Here is a 19,053-nt window from a genome sequence, read left to right as displayed (position 1 = left end):
ATTCCCATTATTATTTTTTTCACTCTGTGGAGAAAATAGTAAATTGCTCATATTTGGTTTGAGAAAGAAGTAATTTATTATCCAGGAAGGCAGGGTGATCCATACCTTTTATTTTCAAAATTATTATTCTAAATCTGTCCTGTGAATGCATGGTTAAGAAATGTGAAAATCTGCGGGGGAATGATGTGTCAGACAATTGTGGGATGATGGCATTATTTTGGAATAGGAGTTTTCAAAAACGAACCCATTGGTAGATAGGGTACTTTTAACCTAGAGGTTTTATACAAGTTCATTTGAGACTGGTTAAAGTTGCCATTAGATGGATCACATTTAAATTCTTCTAATATTCCTGACCTCCTTCAGGTTTTGAAATACGAATATGTGTAGAGTATGTGTTATATGAGAGACACATAATTAAGATTAGACTTTAAAACTGATCTTAAGAAGTGTTAAAAAGGGATAGCCATGGAAATAAGCTATGAATTTTTTTATACAAAGTAAAACTGGGGTATTTTTGGAGTTATGGTTTTAAATATTTAGTCATAAGGCCGTTGTGGTGATCTGTATTAAAAAGGTTCTTTTTTGAAGATGTTTTTCCATTAGTTGGAAGACGAGGTAGCCTGGGCTTTGCTGATGACTTTTTAAGAAGAAAGCCGCAGGACCCAGCCCTATATGCAGTGCCGGCTTCCCAGGCTGCCTTGATGGAGTGTAGCTGAGCACAGGCTCCTCTCCAGGGCCCCGAAGTGGGGTTAAGTAGGCACCAGTGCTCTCGCGTCAGTTTCCTTTGCTTTAAGAGGTTAATGATGTCTGCAGGTGTGTTGGGATTAGCACTGTAAAGTTGTGTAAGGGGTTTTTTCTTTCTTTTGATCTTCAGAAGGGGATGAAAGATAGCCATTAAACTCAAGGGATTAGATCCCCTTTCTTTAAGGATTTTAGGTGCCATAAATATTTCACTTCAGATGCAAGGTGAAGAATTGTATACATCTGGGGGGAAATGGGTGTTTTATATTACCAGTTAGAAATTATTCAGTCTCCACTTACACGTTAACTGATCTTTGCAGAGACATTTTCTTCCAACCTAGAGTGTACTAAGATCTGAAAAAATGTGTGTGCTTATATCTTGGTAGTTATGCCAGTTTTTCCTCCACATACTTTTAAACCCTTTTATTTTTTATAAGTTAGCATCTTACCCACATGGCTTTTCCCCCTTTGGGTTCCCCCTCATTGTATATAATTCATTGGTGTACTCAAGAAACTCTTTAAAAAAGAATACACGTTTGGTGCAGTGTGCCTTCAGTTCTTTTTAAAGCCTTATATTTTGTCTTTTTCTTTGAATTAACTTTAGAAAAGGAAAGTGAGGTTAAAGTGTTGGCAGCAGCATTAGTTATGGTTATTACATTCTCAGAAAACTGCAGGGAACCAGGAGAAAGTCCTAGGTAGGAAATTGTGGCTTTAGCCCCAATTGCTCTGCCACTCTCTCTGTCAGTTTCTTTCCAGAATGGAACCATGGGAAATTTTGTGTGTGTATGTCCTCTGTGTGATTTCCGAGGATGGGTTGTTGGAACATGGAGTTGCACTATTTTATAGATATCTAATTGTATTAGAATTAGGGTTGGGGGCGGAAAGGGTAGGGTTTGGGTAGGTGCCAGACCTAGAGTCAGCCTGTTAGAGGATTACTTCTTCCTCCCACCCCATCCTATCCTATATAATAAAAGCCTAATATGCAAATCAACCAAACAGCAGAATGAGCTGTCATTGTGATGTGCACTGACCACCAGGGGGCAGACGCTCAATGCAGGAGTTGCCCCCTGATGGTCAATGCACTCCCATAGGGGGAGTGTCACTCAGCCAGAAGCTGGGCTCACGCTGGTGAGTGCAGTGGTGGTGGTGGGAGCCTCTCCTGCTTCCGAGGCAGCACTAAGGAGCCGAGAGCTGAGTAGTAAAGGAGCAGTGAGCTGGTGGGCAGTAAGGAGCGAGGGGTCCCGGACTGCGAGAGGGTGCAGGCCAGGCTGAGGGATCCCCCCTCTCCCCTGAGTGCACGAATTTCATGCACTGGGCCTGTAGTATTATATATGGTCAGTATTTAGAACAGAGGTAAAATATATCCAGGTGACCCAATGGCTTAACTAAATCTATATAATCCTGCATTTTGTATTTTGTCCCTGAATTTGGGGACCTATATGGTTGTTGGTGCTAAAGTTTGTGATTGTAGTTTCTATTATTTGTTATATGTGACATATAAACATTCCTTTTCCAGTGTGCTCTGCCCTCTTTATTATATTCTTATTTTATTACAGAAAATTTGGTTGACAAAGCACCAGGTTGCAGATAGTTACAGTATTCTACACATTAGTGATGTGCAGAAAGGGAAAAGGGAAATTGTATTAGTAGATAAGTTTTAGAGATGAGCTGAATAAAGTACCAAGTGAACTAGTTGAATATAACTCATGGCAGGGGGTTAAAATTAAGGAATTAAGAGTCTCCTGCTTGATAACACCCTTGACCTTTCAGACTAGGGTCTGCTCAGTTACCATTTTAAGTTTCTGCTTCCGATGCTTCATACAGTGGTAGGAATGAGTCTCTGTGGAAAGCTTATCCAAACTTTGGTCCTAGAATATTACTCTAGAAGAAAGAGGCAGAATGAAACTGTGGAAGGTGCTTGGCAGCTAGCAAGAGAGGGGGCTCACAGACTCTTTGAAGGTCAATTAGCCAGAAAATGTGCTAAAGACGGGATGCTGTGCTGGATTACTGGCCCAAGAATTACCCCCAAGGTCCTCAAAGTGGTCCTGCTGCTTGAGCACAGAGAGACAATTACAGACCTTGAGGAGGTGCGACAAAAGCTTTAATTAAGGGACTTACTTACACCCCACTAAGTTTTGGAAATTAAATTCTTGTTTGTGCTTAACTGATGTTTCTTTTGTCTGGGCTTCCCATGTATTTCAACAGAAACACAGTTTTCCCCAAACCTGTTTGATGCTGGAAACTTTTCCTGGGATGTGTACTAGCAAAGCTGAGTTTAATCTGTGAGGAACTAGAGGCTGTTTGCTGGGGAGCATTTGGGCTCAGGTTGAAATGGTTTTTATGCATCTTGGTACCCCAGTATTCCAGGACTCTATTTGGGCTTAAACACATGTAAAATAGAAAACAAATGTACTTTGTAGAATTTGAATTTTAGAATTCCCATTCCCGGGGGCAACATGATTTTCCTTGAATTGGCAACTTGATGTCTCTAGACACAACATTTGTTTGTTCATGAGATAAAGGTAGCCCTTGGCCATTATCCACATTTAGATTCCATTTAGATGTGACTTCTCTTACTTCTGGAAAGACTCCGATTTAAGTTGCTAGATCAGGTGATCACATCGATGTGCCTGCATCTGAGCTCAACCACCTGCCTGCTGAACTGGGGCCTAATCCCTGTCTTACAGGGTGTGTTCCCTTTGTTGGTTAGTGAAGCAGTTCTCTTGTCTGCCCTTCTTTGAAGCACTTCACTTCTTCCGGCAACGTTTGGTTTGAACCATAAAGGTTTTTAAAAAGCACTAAGAAATGCTGGTGTTTTGGTAATTTTAAATTTTCTTTCTGTATTTCTGGTTCACATACAAATCAGTTAAGTGCTACATTTTTGGGGTCTCTCTGTACCCCTAACAAACTGGAAGGTGCTTTTGTGGGAATTTCAGCCTTGTCTAACTGAACAGAGGAATCACAAAGAAAATCATAAGAAGTGTTCCTATCCAGTTTGACCTTGTTAGAAATGAAAAATGGCAAGAAAAGTTTAAATTGTCATCACAGGTTAATGTCTAGTGTTCTATGAAGTGGAGTTTCTACAGAGATCCCATTATTGGGCTCCATTTTCCCATGTAGGTGGGAAGGAGAGGGTTAGCATTGGGCGAGAGGGCCCTTGGTGTCCATTCCATTTGAAGTGGCTCCTCTGTGGTGAAGGCGGCTGGCCCTGGCAGTCTGGGATGCTGCAGTGACTCAGTGGGCCCGGGGCTGGGCTGAGAGTTTGATGTTTGTCATTTAGAATATCCTCATACTTGGATATGTTTCAAATAATGCATAATATGAATTTTAGTTTTCTTTTCTTCGTAAAGAGGAAAATTAGTGATACGAATACAGTATTTTTGTTTAACTGAATACCTAGCTGGTTAATGAACTAAAGCAAAGTTTCTCATGCTTGCTAACTAAAGAAGAATATAACTGAACTTTGCTAAAAAGTGCTGACTCAAAAAGTTGTTTTATGAAATAAAAATTCTAAGTTCTTTTCTCTTAGGCTTTATTTTGCTAACATTGTCAGAACTAGCACATCTGGCTTAGATTCTGAAATAGCCTGGTTTTATGCTTTAGTTAAAATGAGTCCAATCACATTGGAATTTGAAGATAGATAAAAGGGAGGATTTGGGTACAGTGAGGATTCTTGAACATTGTAGCGTTCTCAGGGAAGGTCTTGAACATTTCCTTTCTGAATGGCCTTTAGGAATAGGCTGCTGTCCTTTTCATCTAGCATAGGTCATGCAGACAGTTCTGTACACAGGGTGCCGGGTGGTGGAGTAAACGCTTCTCAGTAGCCCTTCTCGTGACTCTTGGTTATTCTACTTACCGTCAGTAACTTTATCCAAACTGCACTTATTTGTTGACTTTTTTTTATTTAGAGGGGGAATGGTATTGTCTTTTCAGTTAGACCTTCATTTTTTTTTTTTGGCTCATACTAGACCTTCATTTTGATAGAATTAAAATATGCCATCTTTATCAGGATTAGCTACTCATGTCTTACTGAGGCTCTGCATTACCAATCCACTTTGGTTTCTGCCCCTGTCCCACATGTGGGCTAGTAGCCAAATAATTATGACCTTCAGATGCAGCTCACTGGAATTCTTGCTTTAATAGACAGTGAAGCAGAATTGTTTAGTTTGGGGGGTAATATGAAAAACAGACCACCTTATATTTCAACCAGGTTGGGATTATTTAAGGATGATAATTTAATTTTTTTCAGGAAGATAAACAAACATCCTTCTGTGCTGATCGGGAAATATGTGTCACCATCCTCTGTTTTTGTGGTACAGCTGGTACTGACCTGACAGTAGCTCCTCCCTCCCCCCATTTCTGAATTTCTTCATTATGTTGACCTTGGAGCCAAGAGTGGAGACTCAGCATTTTACTCTTTCATAAATAATGCACTCAGTCTGGAGTGGCAGCTGGAGGCGTGTGGCCCAGGTCTGCTGGGTATTTATAGTTTATGCCAGTAAACGTTTCGGTCGGATCAGCCGGGAGCTGTGGGCCCGCTCCTTTTTCAAGGTGGTGGTGAGAGAAATGACTCGGCATTTTTAACTTCAGAGGGTAGAATGTTGATAAACTTCTCTGGCGCTGGTCATTCAGGGAACGTGGAGTGGGCCTGTATGCTTGCTTGCTTGTTTTTAGCTGTTTAAACCTCAAGAACTATTGCTGGTTTGGTCAGACATAGCTGTGCACTGGCACCCAAGTGAAGGGAGAATTTTCTGTCTGCCTTGGAAGAAATCAGGGGTCAACCCAGACTCGTTTTACAACAGAGGGTGGTTTTACAGTCGATGCTCCAAACTGCCTGGAAAGCTCCTTTTCTGCCGGGAATATGGGTCGAGTTGTGGGAGCAAGGTCCTTGTCTGCCGGTGATGTACAGCTTGTGTTTCTCTATGTAGAAGAGAGTGTTGTTTTGAGTAGTAAATAAATTCAATGCAGACTTTTTATCCAGCAAGAATTACTTTGGAAAAACCCGTTTCAAAACAGGTTTTCCCATGCAAGGCCGTCAGTTTTACATTTCATTTTTTCCCCTTTATCCTTTTAGGGCCAGTTCTGTGTCAGGGCACAGTTCCCCTACGCCTTCACCGGACTGTGGCCCTTCAGCCTCCCTGTCTTCATCCTCCTGCCTGGAGCCCGTGATAAAAAACACAGGGCCCTGGCTTTTCTGTGTGCCCCAGCCTTTTCCTCAGGAGAGTCCCGTGGTGTAACATCAAATACTTCTTTTCCAGACTAGAAAGTGTAACAAGCACTCTCATTTCATAGCCAGTGGTTTAAAGAAGAATCGTTATTTTTAGTGAGCTTTTAGTGTTAAATGTCTATTGACATGTTTGCCAGGAGAAACATTGATTTTCCTCTTTCTGTCTTGCAGGCCCTGCTTTCTTCCCTGGGCGATGTGCTGAGGTCTTTGCCAGAGGTCAGAGCATTGGCAAGCTGGGTGTCCTTCATCCTGATGTTATCACCAAATTTGAGCTGAACATGCCCTGCTCCACCCTGGAAATCAACATTGAGCCCTTTCTGTGAAGATGGGCCCTGGGGTGTGGTTCTCTCCCTGAGTGTCCCTTTCTCCTCCCCTGGTGTCCTTTAGTCGTCCCCACCAGGAAGGTTGAATAAAGCAGAAAGCACTGTCTACTCTGTGGGTAGATACCACCCATTCTCTGCATCCGGCCACTCGTGCAAACACCAACGTGGTGTTTGGGTGAAGCTTCACTGTTTGGTAAAAGCCCGGTGATGCCAGAGGAATTCCCGAGCAGAGGATGGGATCCGTTCTGGGAAACCAAAGGCGTTCCGCAGACATGAGAGCGAGGCTCCATGGGCAGTGAGTGCTGCTGCGGAGCAAGGCCCGTTCTCCCCGGCGATGGGGCAGGATGGTTGATTAGAACGCACCTTGAATGAGTGCGTGTAGCAGAGGGTGTTCAGTTTTAATTTTCTACATTTGACTTGTGTTCTTTCTTGGGGAACAATAACAGCATTTTTAGAAAACCTTTAGAAGCAGTGGCGACGGTCTAGTAGTATAACCGCTGAAGTTACTTTAAAGTGAAGCACAAATCTACAACACACATAATATTCAAAATATGTGAGCGTGCGTAGGTATTTTTACTCTGATACTCAAGAGTTAGAGGACACGCAACACACATCTGTCTGCTGGCAGAGTTACAAAGGACATGTTGATATTGTTGCACTGTGAACATTAGGAAACAGTGAAAACCATTGTTGCCCTAGGCCATACATTTTACTATAATTACTATTCTAAAATCAGGGTTTTAAATACTTAATTGCGCTACTAGTTTCTGTCTTATTTTATAGGGAGGCATTAGATCTCTGAAGTTAAGCTTCTGCCAGTTTGCCTTACCTCCCATTGCAGGATACTTTAAGAATCCTGCAGTAGGTACCCACTATTGAAAAAAAGCTGGGACTAATGTTGGAGAAAAGTGCTCAATTACTGTTGATATGAAACACAATAAGATGTAAAACTTGAAAGTCAGGTAGAAATAGCCAAGAAAGATAGACTAGAATTATGTTTATGGCATTTTTGCTGAGGCTATTTCTAAGAAAAAATCTGGACCGCTGGGGCTGGCCCCCAGCAAAAAAACATAATCAATTACTCCTTCGAATGAGGACAGCAGTGTCCAAATTAGCAAGACTTGTGAGCACGGACTTCCACCTGTTCCTTCCAGTTCTATTTGCAGATCCTTACAACATTTTACAAATGAGATATGCTCATAAAAATAATGCTTGTCAGCAGGTTTGTATCCAGCATACATAAAGATTTCTTACAACTTAATAAACGACAACTCAGTTTTTAAAAAATGGACAAAAGATTTGGAAAGACATTTCCCCAAAGAAGATAAAAGGAATAAACACACGAAAAGATGCACATCAGGAAAATGTAAATAAAAAAATCACAATATAAATTAAAATGACCAAAATTGGAAAAACTGATTGTACCAAGTGTTGGTGGGACTGGAGCTTGCATGCATTGCTGGTGGGAATGGAAAATTACATAGCCATTTTGGGAAATAGTTTGGCAATTTCATAAAACATGAAACCTACACTCATCTAGCCATTCTACTCCCTGGTTTACCCGTGTGGCCATACAAAGATTTTCATGCACTGCTCACACAGTGCTATTCATTGTAGCCACAACCCAAATATTCATCAGCAGAATGGATAAACAAATTACAAATTATAGTATATCTGTATATTGTATGTAAAATACTTCTCAGCAAAAAAAAAGATTGAACTGATACTTAACACGAATGAATTTCAAAGCATTGTGCTAAGTGAAAGAAGGCAGACACAAAAGACTACATGTGGTTCCACTTGTATGAAGTTCTAGAAAGTTAAGGGAAGATGGGTTGGCAGGAGCTCATGAAAGGGGATTGACTGCAAAGGGCTAAGAGGAAACTCGGGTGATGGAAATATTCTATACCTTAATTCAGGTGGCCATTAAGATGTAGGTTATGTACCTCAGTAAAGCTGGGAATAAAGTTAACGCATCTTGTATTTTAATAATTTTGTGCAACACCAGCAGATGCATGCCCAGGGTAAAAGGGCATGAGTTTTAGAGTTGGCAGGGCTGCTCAAGATGACATTCTCCTCTCATTTCAGGTTCACTGTGGTGAAATCATGGTTCGAGGGTCATTGGATAGCCATGGTCTAAGTGGGTGGAGCCATTTGTTCTGTTAGCAGCCAGCCACCTGGGTGTTTTTTGGATGGTCAGAAACTCCCTGTAATAAAAAACCCACTGGTACCTGATGGTATATCCCAGCATGAAAGGGGAAAGGCCAATGCCACCCATCATGTGGATGTGTCTGCCCTCGGAAGCAGGAAACCGCAGGAAGAAAAACAGTATCGGTCCCTCCAGAAGAAGAGCCTTCAGGTTAGAGTCAAGGCTCCCCAGCCAGGTCATCTTACACTCCTCCCGTCCCGGGTGAGGTCTGACCGGAGCCAGAGCAGTCTGTGGGCACTGCCGAGGGGCCCTTGTTGGAGGAGACGCACGCCTTCTTAGGAGGAAAATGTAATTGATGCTTTCTCTCGCTTACAGGTAACTTCTACACCCTGACATCCCTGCATGACACTTTATAAAGTTTTTTCTTTCTCCATGTGATCTTAATTCAACATTTTAATATTTTTAGTTTTTTAGTCACAGGAGGTAGTTAGAATAGGAATTCTCCCTGATTTATAGAACAATCGGCTATTGGAGTGATTCATGGTGTGCCCAGAAGTTACATGGTTAACAAGTAGGACTGAGCTATTAAAAGTAACTTGGAATTCACTGGTCATTCAGTTTTACTTATTAACATTACTTATCCAAAATGTTATATATTTTTAGGCTTTTTTAAAATATAAAAAATACTGGAAAACAAAATCTTAAAAATCTTAATGCCACTACTTTAAAAAATTGAACAAAGTAAGGCTTTCTGAAGCGAATGTACCCTTCCTCCCCAATGCCCTCAAGTGAGTTACCACTGCTGACAATTTAGCTTGTATTTCTGACATTTCCCCTTGTTCGGACAGTCAGCCACACACATGCTCAGAGTGTGTGGGTCATGCTCTACTTACTGGTTTGCAACAAGTTTTGCTTTCTATTTTACATACTATATCTCCTGATATTACATTTAATATATCCCATTTTCCCAGCTCAATACCTACAGACCTACCTCATTCTTTGAAAGAAGGCAATATTCTGTGTTACAGATGCCCGTCATTTGTTCAGCTGTTGATGGACATTATTGTTTCCAACTCTGCAGTTACAAACAGTACTCCAATGGACTTCGATATAGCTCCCCCTAAATAGCACTGGCTTAGGGACCCCCCCGCCCCCCCCCCCCCCACACACACACAAAAATAGTCCTAAAGCTGCAAGACTACAAACATTCACATTGGCTGTCTGGTGGTCACATTCACAGATGCATGGGGTTACTTAGATAGTTCTTAGATGTGACTTTGGTGCTTGAGCAGTACATTATCCCAGGAGGTTAGATTCCTAGATGTGCTGGGGATGGCAGGTGACTACTCTTACCTTTTAAACCGCTGCTTGGCCCTCAGCAACCATGGCTCCTCGGGTTGGTCCAGGCACTGCTCACAATCTCACTTCTCAATCTTTGCTTGTTTTCTAGAAACATCACTAACCCCAATGCTTGGGTATTAATTGGCTCTTTTGTCCATTTTATAAAAAACAGACTGGTGGCCTTAAAAGGACACAACTGCCTTCAGCAAAATATGCCCTCTAAGTGACAAGCTTTCGATACACCCGTTCTCTTCCAAGTTATGGCTTATTATGTTAATAAGGAATTAGAATAACTTTATATTACGGGGGGGGGGGGGGGGGGGAGGCTGCCATACATAATAAAATCAAAGCCATAGCTCACTGCTGTGACAGGCTGCGAGCAGCCCCGAGGCCCCAGACCGAAGTTGGGTTGGCAAGGGCAGTGCTGGCCACGAGCCACAGGGAGGGCAAAGCAGACCCACAATGATGCCAAACTCCACGGCTGCCGGTGTAGTTTCAGGTATCTGCCTCACCTTGGGCTTTCTGGTAAACAGAAAGGATGACTGTAAATACTGAAGTGAGACTGGGGGTTGAACAAATACCTCCAGCAAAGGATTTAATTGAATTATGTCTTGTTAAAGCCCTGTATGTTTACTTTCATGACCAATGAATGCTGTGTGACCAACGCTCAAGGCCTGCACTGAGCTTTCTCATTCCTCATCCATAAAGTTTGGCCTTGATTATCTCTATTGAAGGAAATCAGAAACATGATGTGATCCTGCATTAGAAACACTGAAAAGTCCCCCCCAGTGTCAGGAGGCACTTGCAAGAGAGAATCACTGTAGCATTCAAATGACATAAGCAAATCCATCCTTTAGGACAGAAAAGGTATGTGCCTGTTTGGTACTAAACCTTGTAGCAAAAGAAGTTTTCTACCTTCCACAAGTCACAACTTTTGGTGGTGAGGCATGAAAATATGCCTGTCCCCCAATAAGCAAGCACCTGTTTAGAGCCAGCAAGAAACCAGTTGGGCAGAACATTTAAACAAGGAGCACTTGGGATTATCCAGAAGCGGCCGAAGCCAGATGACCCAGATAGAATGGTGCCCCATAAGCAAGTGGTGCTGTAGGGAGGAGAGATGGTGTAGGTGAGCTAACAGAAAACAATGGGCGCGACACCTGTCCCTGGGAGGCCTTGGCCTGGGGCACAATGAACAATCAAGGATCAGCTGGAGCTAACTTCCTCTTTGATGGTCAAGGTGCTTAGGCATCTAGCTGATCCATGCATCTTATTCTGAAGGAAACTTTTCCTACTTTGCATACCCCACCGAGAAATTTAGATGAAACACGTAAAGGAGTGCTTTTCAAAACATTGGACATCAGCAATGAAGGTCAGCGATCCCTGAGAAAACAAGGCGAGCCCTGTGACTGCCCAGCTTGCTGCCTGGACAGCTTACTGGCTGGGTGCAGGGGTGGGCAGAGTGGAGGTCTCCAGGACTTGAGGAAATGGGGCTGGGAAGCCACAGAGGCCTCATTGAGCCCAAAGCCGTACTGATCACATGTATGTGAGGGTGCTACCCTGTTACAGAGACCACTCACAACTATCCACAAAGAACTAAGGGAACACTCCCTGGAGCTCACCCAGGCCAGAGATAAGCACTCTCAGAAATCAGGAGGTCCTGGAGAGAGTCCTCAGAAGGATTTTGCCTCAGTGCTGGGAAAACCAACTTTAGACTAAACGTTACTCTGGTTCTTCCTAATAAAGCTTACAAACAAGACCCAGAAGAATCAAACTAGTTCCAAGTAATGAACTGTAGCCCAGAACAGCCTTACGAATATTTATAGTGATACAAAGATATCCAGCACCCAGCTATATATAATTCACAGTATCCGTTATCCAATAACAAGCTCTGGCCAGGTAGCTCAGTTGGTTAGAGTGTCATTCCGATACACCAAGATTACAAGTTCAATCCCTGGTCAGGGCACATACAAAAATCAACCAATGAATGTATAAATAAGTGGAACAACAAATTGGCATTTCTCTCAAATTAATAAATAAAAATGTTTTAAAAATATCTAGGCAAGCAAAGAATTTAGGAAATACAGGCCTTAATGAAGAAGGGGGAAAATATGAATCAAAAACTAAAAATGGCATAGGTGATAAAATTAATAGACAAGGATCCTATCTAATAAAAGAGTAATATGCAAATTAACCATCACTTCATGATAAAGATGGCAGCGCCCACAGCCAATAAGGAGGGAATATGCAAATTGATGTGACAAAGATGGCGGCGCCAGCCAGAGTGCGGGCAGGAAGCCAAGCCTGGCCGGAGAGCAGGAGAGCAGGCGGGAAGGCTTGGCTTCCTGGGTTGCCCCAGAGACCAAGGAATGGGGATAGGGGCGATCAGGCCAGGAGGGGAGGGCAGTTGGGGGTGATCAGGCCAGTGGTGGGGGAAGTTGGGGGTGAGCAGGCTGGTGGTGGGGGGGCAGTTGGGGGCAAGCAGGCTAGCAGGCAGAGTGGTTAGGGAGATCAGGCAGGCAGGCAGGTGAACAGTTAGGAGCCGGCGGTCCTGGATTGTGAGAGGGATGTCTGATTGTCGGTTTAGGCCCGATCCCACAGGGGCAGTCGGACATCCCCCAAAGGGTCCCAGATTGGAGAGGGTTCAGGCCGGGCTGAGGGACAGCCCCTCCTCCCCCAACTGGTACAGTGAGCCACTAGTATTGTTATAACTGTATTCCAGATGTTCAGGGAGCCAGAGGAAAGACTGAACAAGTTGAGACATGGAAGATGTATGTTTTGAATTCTTAGAAAACAAAACTATGATGCAAGAGATAAAAAGAATAAACTGATAAAAATAATACTAATACCTATTAATAGCAGAATTGATTTCATGAAAAAGTTGCATTAAACTGTTTTTCCCCCCACAACAAAGATAGCTTTCTAGCCAAATATTTATCAGCACCTAATTAAGACAGCTGATCTGTGTTTAGTGTATCCTGTGCCCAATTGGTTCCCAGCACCACCCACCTGGTTCCCATGTGACCAAGGGACCCTGCAGACTCCTTTAGACTCACAGGTACAGGTAGGTGGCATGTCACCCTGCCCCGCCCACAACAATTCGAGGCTCACTTTGTCAAGAGGCGCTGACATTCTTTGAACACCTCTATCGGGGAAGAATGGCTTGTGCTCCAGCCAAGGGGACCCCGAAATCACAGCCACAGAGAGCAAAGCCAACAGATGTTCCAAGTATGCATGAGAGGCCTTCCGGCCGGGCTCCCAGCTCCTCCCTGCCCCCCTGTCTGTTTTGCATGCCATCTAGACAGGCGTGGAAAAGGAAAATGGATTTCGGGCTTCATAGAGCTCTGTCTCATGTGGCTACAGTTTTTAGAATGTAGCATTCTAAACACTATCCAGGACATAGAGTCTGCACTACAGGTGCGCCCCACTTTGAGCAAACAATGGGCGCAAGACGCAGCCACAGTCATTCATTAAAGAGCCTTATGTTTTCAGAAATGGTGAATTGCATATGATTTTTAAACAGCAAATCCCTCGGTATACTTAAGATTCAAGTTTAAAAAAATCTGAGCACAGGCAGCTTTTAGGAAAACATCTCTTCTCTAAAATGAGATAGACGTCTACATCCCTATTCGACTTGGTCCTGGCCAGCCTCTTACTTGAGAGCCAGGGCTTCCGTCACTATCATTAAAGGGACATGAAGCATTCACGGGTCCCTCAAAGAGCCTGGCTCATGGAAAAATATTTTTAAATGAAATTCCACAGGACTAGTGCAGGGAACCGAGCAAAGAGGAGGGAGGGAAGGCACCGGGCACACGGCCCGAGTCCCTGGCTGCCGTCACCTCTGCTCAGAGCCAAGAGGACACGGGAATGAGGCTGTGTCTGAGGTTCAGAGCTGGCGGGAGGGGGAGGTGCGCACTGCTCTGCACACTCCAGTGTGGAAAATGAAGGGAGCCTGAAATCACCGCCAGAGGTCACCTCTGGAATGGCCCCACGTGGACGCAGGAAATGCACTGAAGGCCTTCTCAGCCTTCCTCCCTGTTTTTGTGACTTGGTTCTGGCTGGCCCTGATACCACCGTTACTGCTACCCAATCGCCAGCCCGGACTTGGTGGGATTCTCTGTGTGGGAGCTGGGTGGAAGGGTCTGAGGAAGGGTCTCTGACATGCTGAGCCTCCATGGGTGTCATCTTGTGCCTACTTCCCATCACATCTCTGTGCAAACCTCCCAGCCCAGGCACTCCTCCTGCAAGCCTCTCTTGAGTTGCTGCAGCCCTCAAACTGGAATTAACCCATGCCGTGCGGATTGAGAGGAGGGGCGGTTAATTCCAGTTTGGGGGCTTCAGTCTTAACACTTTGGATCTTGAATCATGATTCTGAGCCCATGTCTCTGCTCTCCTGAGCATACTCCACAGGGCAGTTGGGGTCTCATCCAACGCACCCAGCCTATTCAGTATTAAATACTGTTCAAAGTACAAATAGGATTCTAGCCTTAGCCTTGCAAATAAGGGTGTCGGCTTTCTGTACCATTTCAAATAGCAAATGTGTGATGTTTGAAGGCAGAGCAACATCATTGTAAAAATGTGAAATAGGATCATGTCCATTTGGTCAGCAAATAGTGTACTCTGTGAAAACCCTTTGTTTAACTAGCAACACCTGTAACATTTACCTTTCAACACAGTGACATTTATGTGCAAATACGGCATAAGGGTGCTCTTTAGTATCAAGGAGTTAGAGGGTATGTCAGCATGCAAACACACCACTTCCTGCCGATCACATCTGTGACCTCTGAGACACGCCACCAACGCTTGCCTGTGATTGAATTACGATAATTATCTAGCCTGCTGTATATCTTTGTCTCCTCTAACTTAGGTCCAATGAACCCTGAGAAAAAAAGCTTAGGGGGGAAAATATCTAAGGAAGCAGAAACTTTTTTAAAGCACTTACTAAGTCATGATCAAATAAAAGATGACTTTATTTTTTAAAGGATACATTTACATATCGATACATAAGCAAGACATCAGAAACTTCCAAAATAGAAAGCAGAGCCTGAACCACCACAGGCTTCAGTGATACTTGGGAGTCATCGGTCGCCTATTTGGGAGAGAAAATCCCACATTTCAATGCGACCACCTGGCATGCTGTAGAGTGAATTCAGCCTCCCTCATTAGGGGTTTCAGTCCAGGGGTCTCTTCTATGTCTCCCTCTTCCGTGTATTCTGTTATGGTAGAGGTTTGAGCGAAACTGGCATGAAAGGACCACTGTTTAGAGTGATGGTTACAGAATGGATGGTTACAGAGTGGTGGTGGGTGGGGAGCAGGAAGGAAAGGGGGATATTTTCCCACCTGGCTCCCGAGGCCAATGATCCTGAGGGCTTTGGGGTCCCAGGTAGCAGACAGGTTCCAAATGCAGGGTTGGCCACACCCCAGATCTTCAGCTTCTATTGGATACCACTGTGAGCTAGATTTTAAAGTTCCTTTTTATTTTGATGGTAGTTGTATTTTTCAAATTTCTGCATCCTATTGAATTTTCTGAATTGCTTTCTTTTTTAAAAATATCATTTTTAAAGTTCTCAATCTTCAAGATTCCAGATCAAGAGGGGCTTTGGACCAAGGCTGAGGGCAAACCAGCAGGGGGCAGTCTTTCCCCAGAGAGAAAATCTCAATGCCTTAACATAGATCAAGGCAAACTCTGATGGGCATGTGTGGGTGTGAGACTTCAGTGGTGTGAGCAATGGAGGGAGAGGGCTAGCAAAGCAGGAGCTCAAAAACCCAGCGTGGCCGCATCCATACATACTCTTGACTCTCCAGGAGCTGTGATAAGACACTTGAAAAAAGTGACTATGCCCAACCCCTGGCCATTCTTTAATGTGCTGTGGCTCAATCCAAACTGTGCACACACAGCCTTAAATACACCAGTATAGCTCATGGGCCTTAGTACTGTTGGCACTTAACACAGAAGAGACAGGCAGCAAAAATTTTACACGCACATGAATGAATTGCCAACGCCACTGCTGTGACAACAAATGATACAAGTGGCAAAGGCTGATCCTTTTGTCAGATGGCCTCAGAAAGATCAACTGAAATCAGTTTGCATAATTATCCAGTTGGGTTTTTTGAGGGCAGAGGGTGGTGGAGTTACAGGAAAGTGCCTCATCCATTGCACTGGGAGTGCCTGTCAGTGGGACTCTCCCCAGTACTGTCCCCCCAATCATGGAGCAGCTCTAATCAATTTGATGTAAAAATAGTCAGAATAGTCAAATGGAAGCCATTTTCATTCTGCCTTCTAACTATAAAAAATACGAGAAGAACTAGAGGCCCGGTGCACAAAAATTTGTGCACTGGTAGGGGGTTGGGGGTGGGGTGGGGGAGTGTCCCTCAGCCGGACCTGTGCCCTCTCACAGTCTGGGACCCTTCGGGAGATAACCACCTGCTGGCTTAGGCCAGCTCCCTGGGTGGCAGACGGCAGGCCCAGATCCTGCGCTGGGTCACATATGGCAGGCCCTCTGCCGCGCCACCCCGCCCTGCCGCACACGGCAGGCCCGGCGGGTGGCGGGGCGTGGGGCAGGGGGATCGTGATCTACCGCGCCCCACCCTGCCGGCCACCGGGCTGTGCACACAGACGGCAGGCAGGCAGCTTCTGGGGTCGCACACAGGCGCCTGGATGGCGGCTCGTGCTGGTGGCTCATGCTGTCCTGCCCTGCCTGCAGTATGCAAATTAGCCGCCATCTTTGTTGGCGGTCAATTTGCATATCGTGCTGATTAGCCAATGGGAGGCGTAGCGAAGGTATGGTCAATTACCATGTTTGTCTATTATAAGATAGGATTTGAAGGAATAGTCAGAATAGTCAAATGGCAGCCATTTTTATTCTACTTTCTAACTATGAAAAATGTGAGAAGAATCTGAAGGAAAAACAGGATGTTTTACTAAAAATTATTCTCAGGACACTGGAGCAGCAAGTCAAATACAGAAGGCTATTCAAGCAACGAGGCCAGGGGACCTATTGGAGAGAGGGACGAAGGAGGTCTCTGTTTTCATGCTGGATTCGAAGGTGCGGAGCCTAACTTTCCACAGGCTCATTGTCCCCACAGAGTGAGCACAGCGAAGCTTGTTGGGATCCTAAGTCACTGCTTCCGTGGCCCAGGCACTGGAGCGCAAAACAAACTTTGTTAACTACAGGTATACTCATTTTTGAGAAAATTGTGGCTACTTGTTCCTTACTCCTAACAAATAGAGAGGAGCCCTGCGAGAGAGCCTGTGGTGCTTGCGTAATGGTCACCTTCCTGGTCTCCTGAGGACACACCCTCGGTGTGAAGGCTGTTGTGTTTGGTTGGCTTGTTTTCCCAAAAGAGGCTGATGTTATTCTTGCATTAATTACCCTTAAAATTGCCAAGAGATAAGAGGCGGGAAGATGGAAAGGGGGGCCCTGATTCTATTTAGTAGATGAGAAATACAGATTCACAGAAAGTAACAGAAATGGAGGAGCCATGTCAGGATGAGGCAATGTCCTGAGGGTGCGTCCCTCATGTCAGGCTCCTGGGAGGAGTATGTTCTCTGTCCCTCCACTGGTCCACCTTTACATGTCGATGAAAGTTTGTAAGAAGCAAAAAAAGCTGCTGATGGCCAGAGTGCACATCCCCAGTCACTCTGAAGCGGGAGAGAGCAGGACACTCGGAGAAGCGCAGCTGTGCCTGCTTTAAGGAAGGTTAAGCCCTCCTGCCTGGAGCGGTGGGAGCAGCCAGCTGCTTCCTTGGGTCAGGGGTGCAGTGATGGCACCTGGAATCCCGCAAAATGTACAAACGAGGAGGAGCAGATCCCTGTCTCAATATTCACGCCTACAAAGATGGGGACGCGTGAGGGGAGCAGGCCCTTGCCTAGGACCTCACAGCTCTGTGCCCGCCCTTCAGGGCATCACAGTGAGGTCTGCAGCGCTCTTACCACCCAAGCGGGCAGCCCGATTTGATCATACTGACAATAAAGTCACCCTAAGGAATGTCCTTCCACAGGGTGCCTCCCGGACCAAAGATCCCACTTGGGAAGTGAGACTCACTGCGGGGCCGGGTCGTAACTGGGAAGAACGCTCCACCTCCAGTCGCCACACCTACCATCTCTCCAGAGCCCAGTGGGCCTGTGGTTGTTCCTAAATCACCCACTATTCCTGCCAGCCCCTGACTTGGTCGAGTCCCAGCTAGCAGACAGGGTGGGGACCTTCAAAGAACCTGATAGTGGGTTTAGTCTGGCGTGACCCTTCCAGACTAGAGGCTCCTACGAGACAACTTCCCTTTCACACAGCACCGGCATTTAGCATGGGTATCAGCAAAACAGACATATGACTTAAAGGTTTTTCAAAATAAAATGTGTTTTCAAGACTTGTCCACCCAACAGCTTTCCTACATCTTGGCTCTTGTCCAAAGGGCTAATCTCCAAGTGCCTGAGGCTCAGAGCAATCCCAGAAACCTGTGCAGCATGGGCACAACGGTGGTGGCACAGATGCCAACCGACGTGTAGGTGACAAACTTGTAAGGCACTTCGATCTCCAGCCTCCGCCGGGCCTCCTTGTTCCTGGTGACCACCTTGAACCAGGAGTATAAGACTTGCAGCGAGAGATTCTGTACAACTTGACGAACCAGGAGGATCAACACAATCCCCACCATAAATTTGGTCAGACCCAGAACCAACATGCCAGCGGTGAGTGGGGGGATGTGCTGGATGACAGGCAGAGCCTCTGTGGGCTCGGCCATGAGCTGGAAAAAATGGTTGATCCAGAACCCGATGGTCACCCCAGCCCCGGCGGCCAGGATGGTGGTGGTGTCCGCCCTGGTGGGGCTGTAGTACTCAGACACGGGGTAATTGTAACACAAGAAGAACGGCACCACGATGGCACACACGGGGAAGAGCGGGCTGGCCGAGTCCAGGCGGTCGATGAGGGTCCAGGCGGGGTAGGTGAGGACGATGAGGACCGCGGTGATCAGGATGCCGCCCAGCACATCCTGCGGGGAGAGAAAAGCCAGTGAGTGCTTCCCTGTGTGCGGGCAAACTTTGGAGTCCAATATGGTTGACACGATACTTAAAATGCACAATTTTTACATAGTTTTATTTTTTAATACGTTTGAAAAATGGAAAGTGGTAAAAACTGTAGGAGAGATACAAAAATCACGCTATTCACATTATGCATTTTCTTCCAGTGTTTCTGTCTTTTGGAAGAAATTCTGTGTTTGTTTTCTCAATGCATAGCTTTGATCACATTGTTCCTTCAATCTGCTATTATTTTTTATTTAAA

The 19,053-nt window shown here is 45.1% G+C and overlaps 2 protein-coding genes across 2 annotated transcripts in view; one reads left to right on the top strand and one right to left on the bottom strand.

Annotated features, from left to right (window-relative positions):
* The window catches only part of FARSB (phenylalanyl-tRNA synthetase subunit beta), a 60,863-nt gene extending 54,466 nt beyond the window's left edge, over positions 1-6,397 (top strand). The window contains exon 17 of the mRNA XM_059703319.1: positions 6,140-6,397. Within this exon, the coding sequence (XP_059559302.1) occupies positions 6,140-6,291 (152 nt within the window). The 3' untranslated portion in view covers positions 6,292-6,397. The remainder of the gene's footprint in view (positions 1-6,139) is intronic.
* An 8,333-nt stretch (positions 6,398-14,730) lies between these two features.
* Positions 14,731-19,053, bottom strand: part of SGPP2 (sphingosine-1-phosphate phosphatase 2) — an 86,090-nt gene continuing 81,767 nt past the window's right edge. The window contains exon 5 of the mRNA XM_059703320.1: positions 14,731-18,763. Coding sequence (XP_059559303.1) covers positions 18,212-18,763 — 552 coding nt within the window. The 3' untranslated portion in view covers positions 14,731-18,211. The remainder of the gene's footprint in view (positions 18,764-19,053) is intronic.

Source organism: Myotis daubentonii, chromosome 7 (assembly GCF_963259705.1).
Source record: "Myotis daubentonii chromosome 7, mMyoDau2.1, whole genome shotgun sequence".
Taxonomy (NCBI): Eukaryota; Metazoa; Chordata; class Mammalia; order Chiroptera; family Vespertilionidae; genus Myotis; species Myotis daubentonii.
Note: the sequence above shows the minus strand (reverse complement) of the source record. Positions and strands in the feature narration are given on the sequence as shown.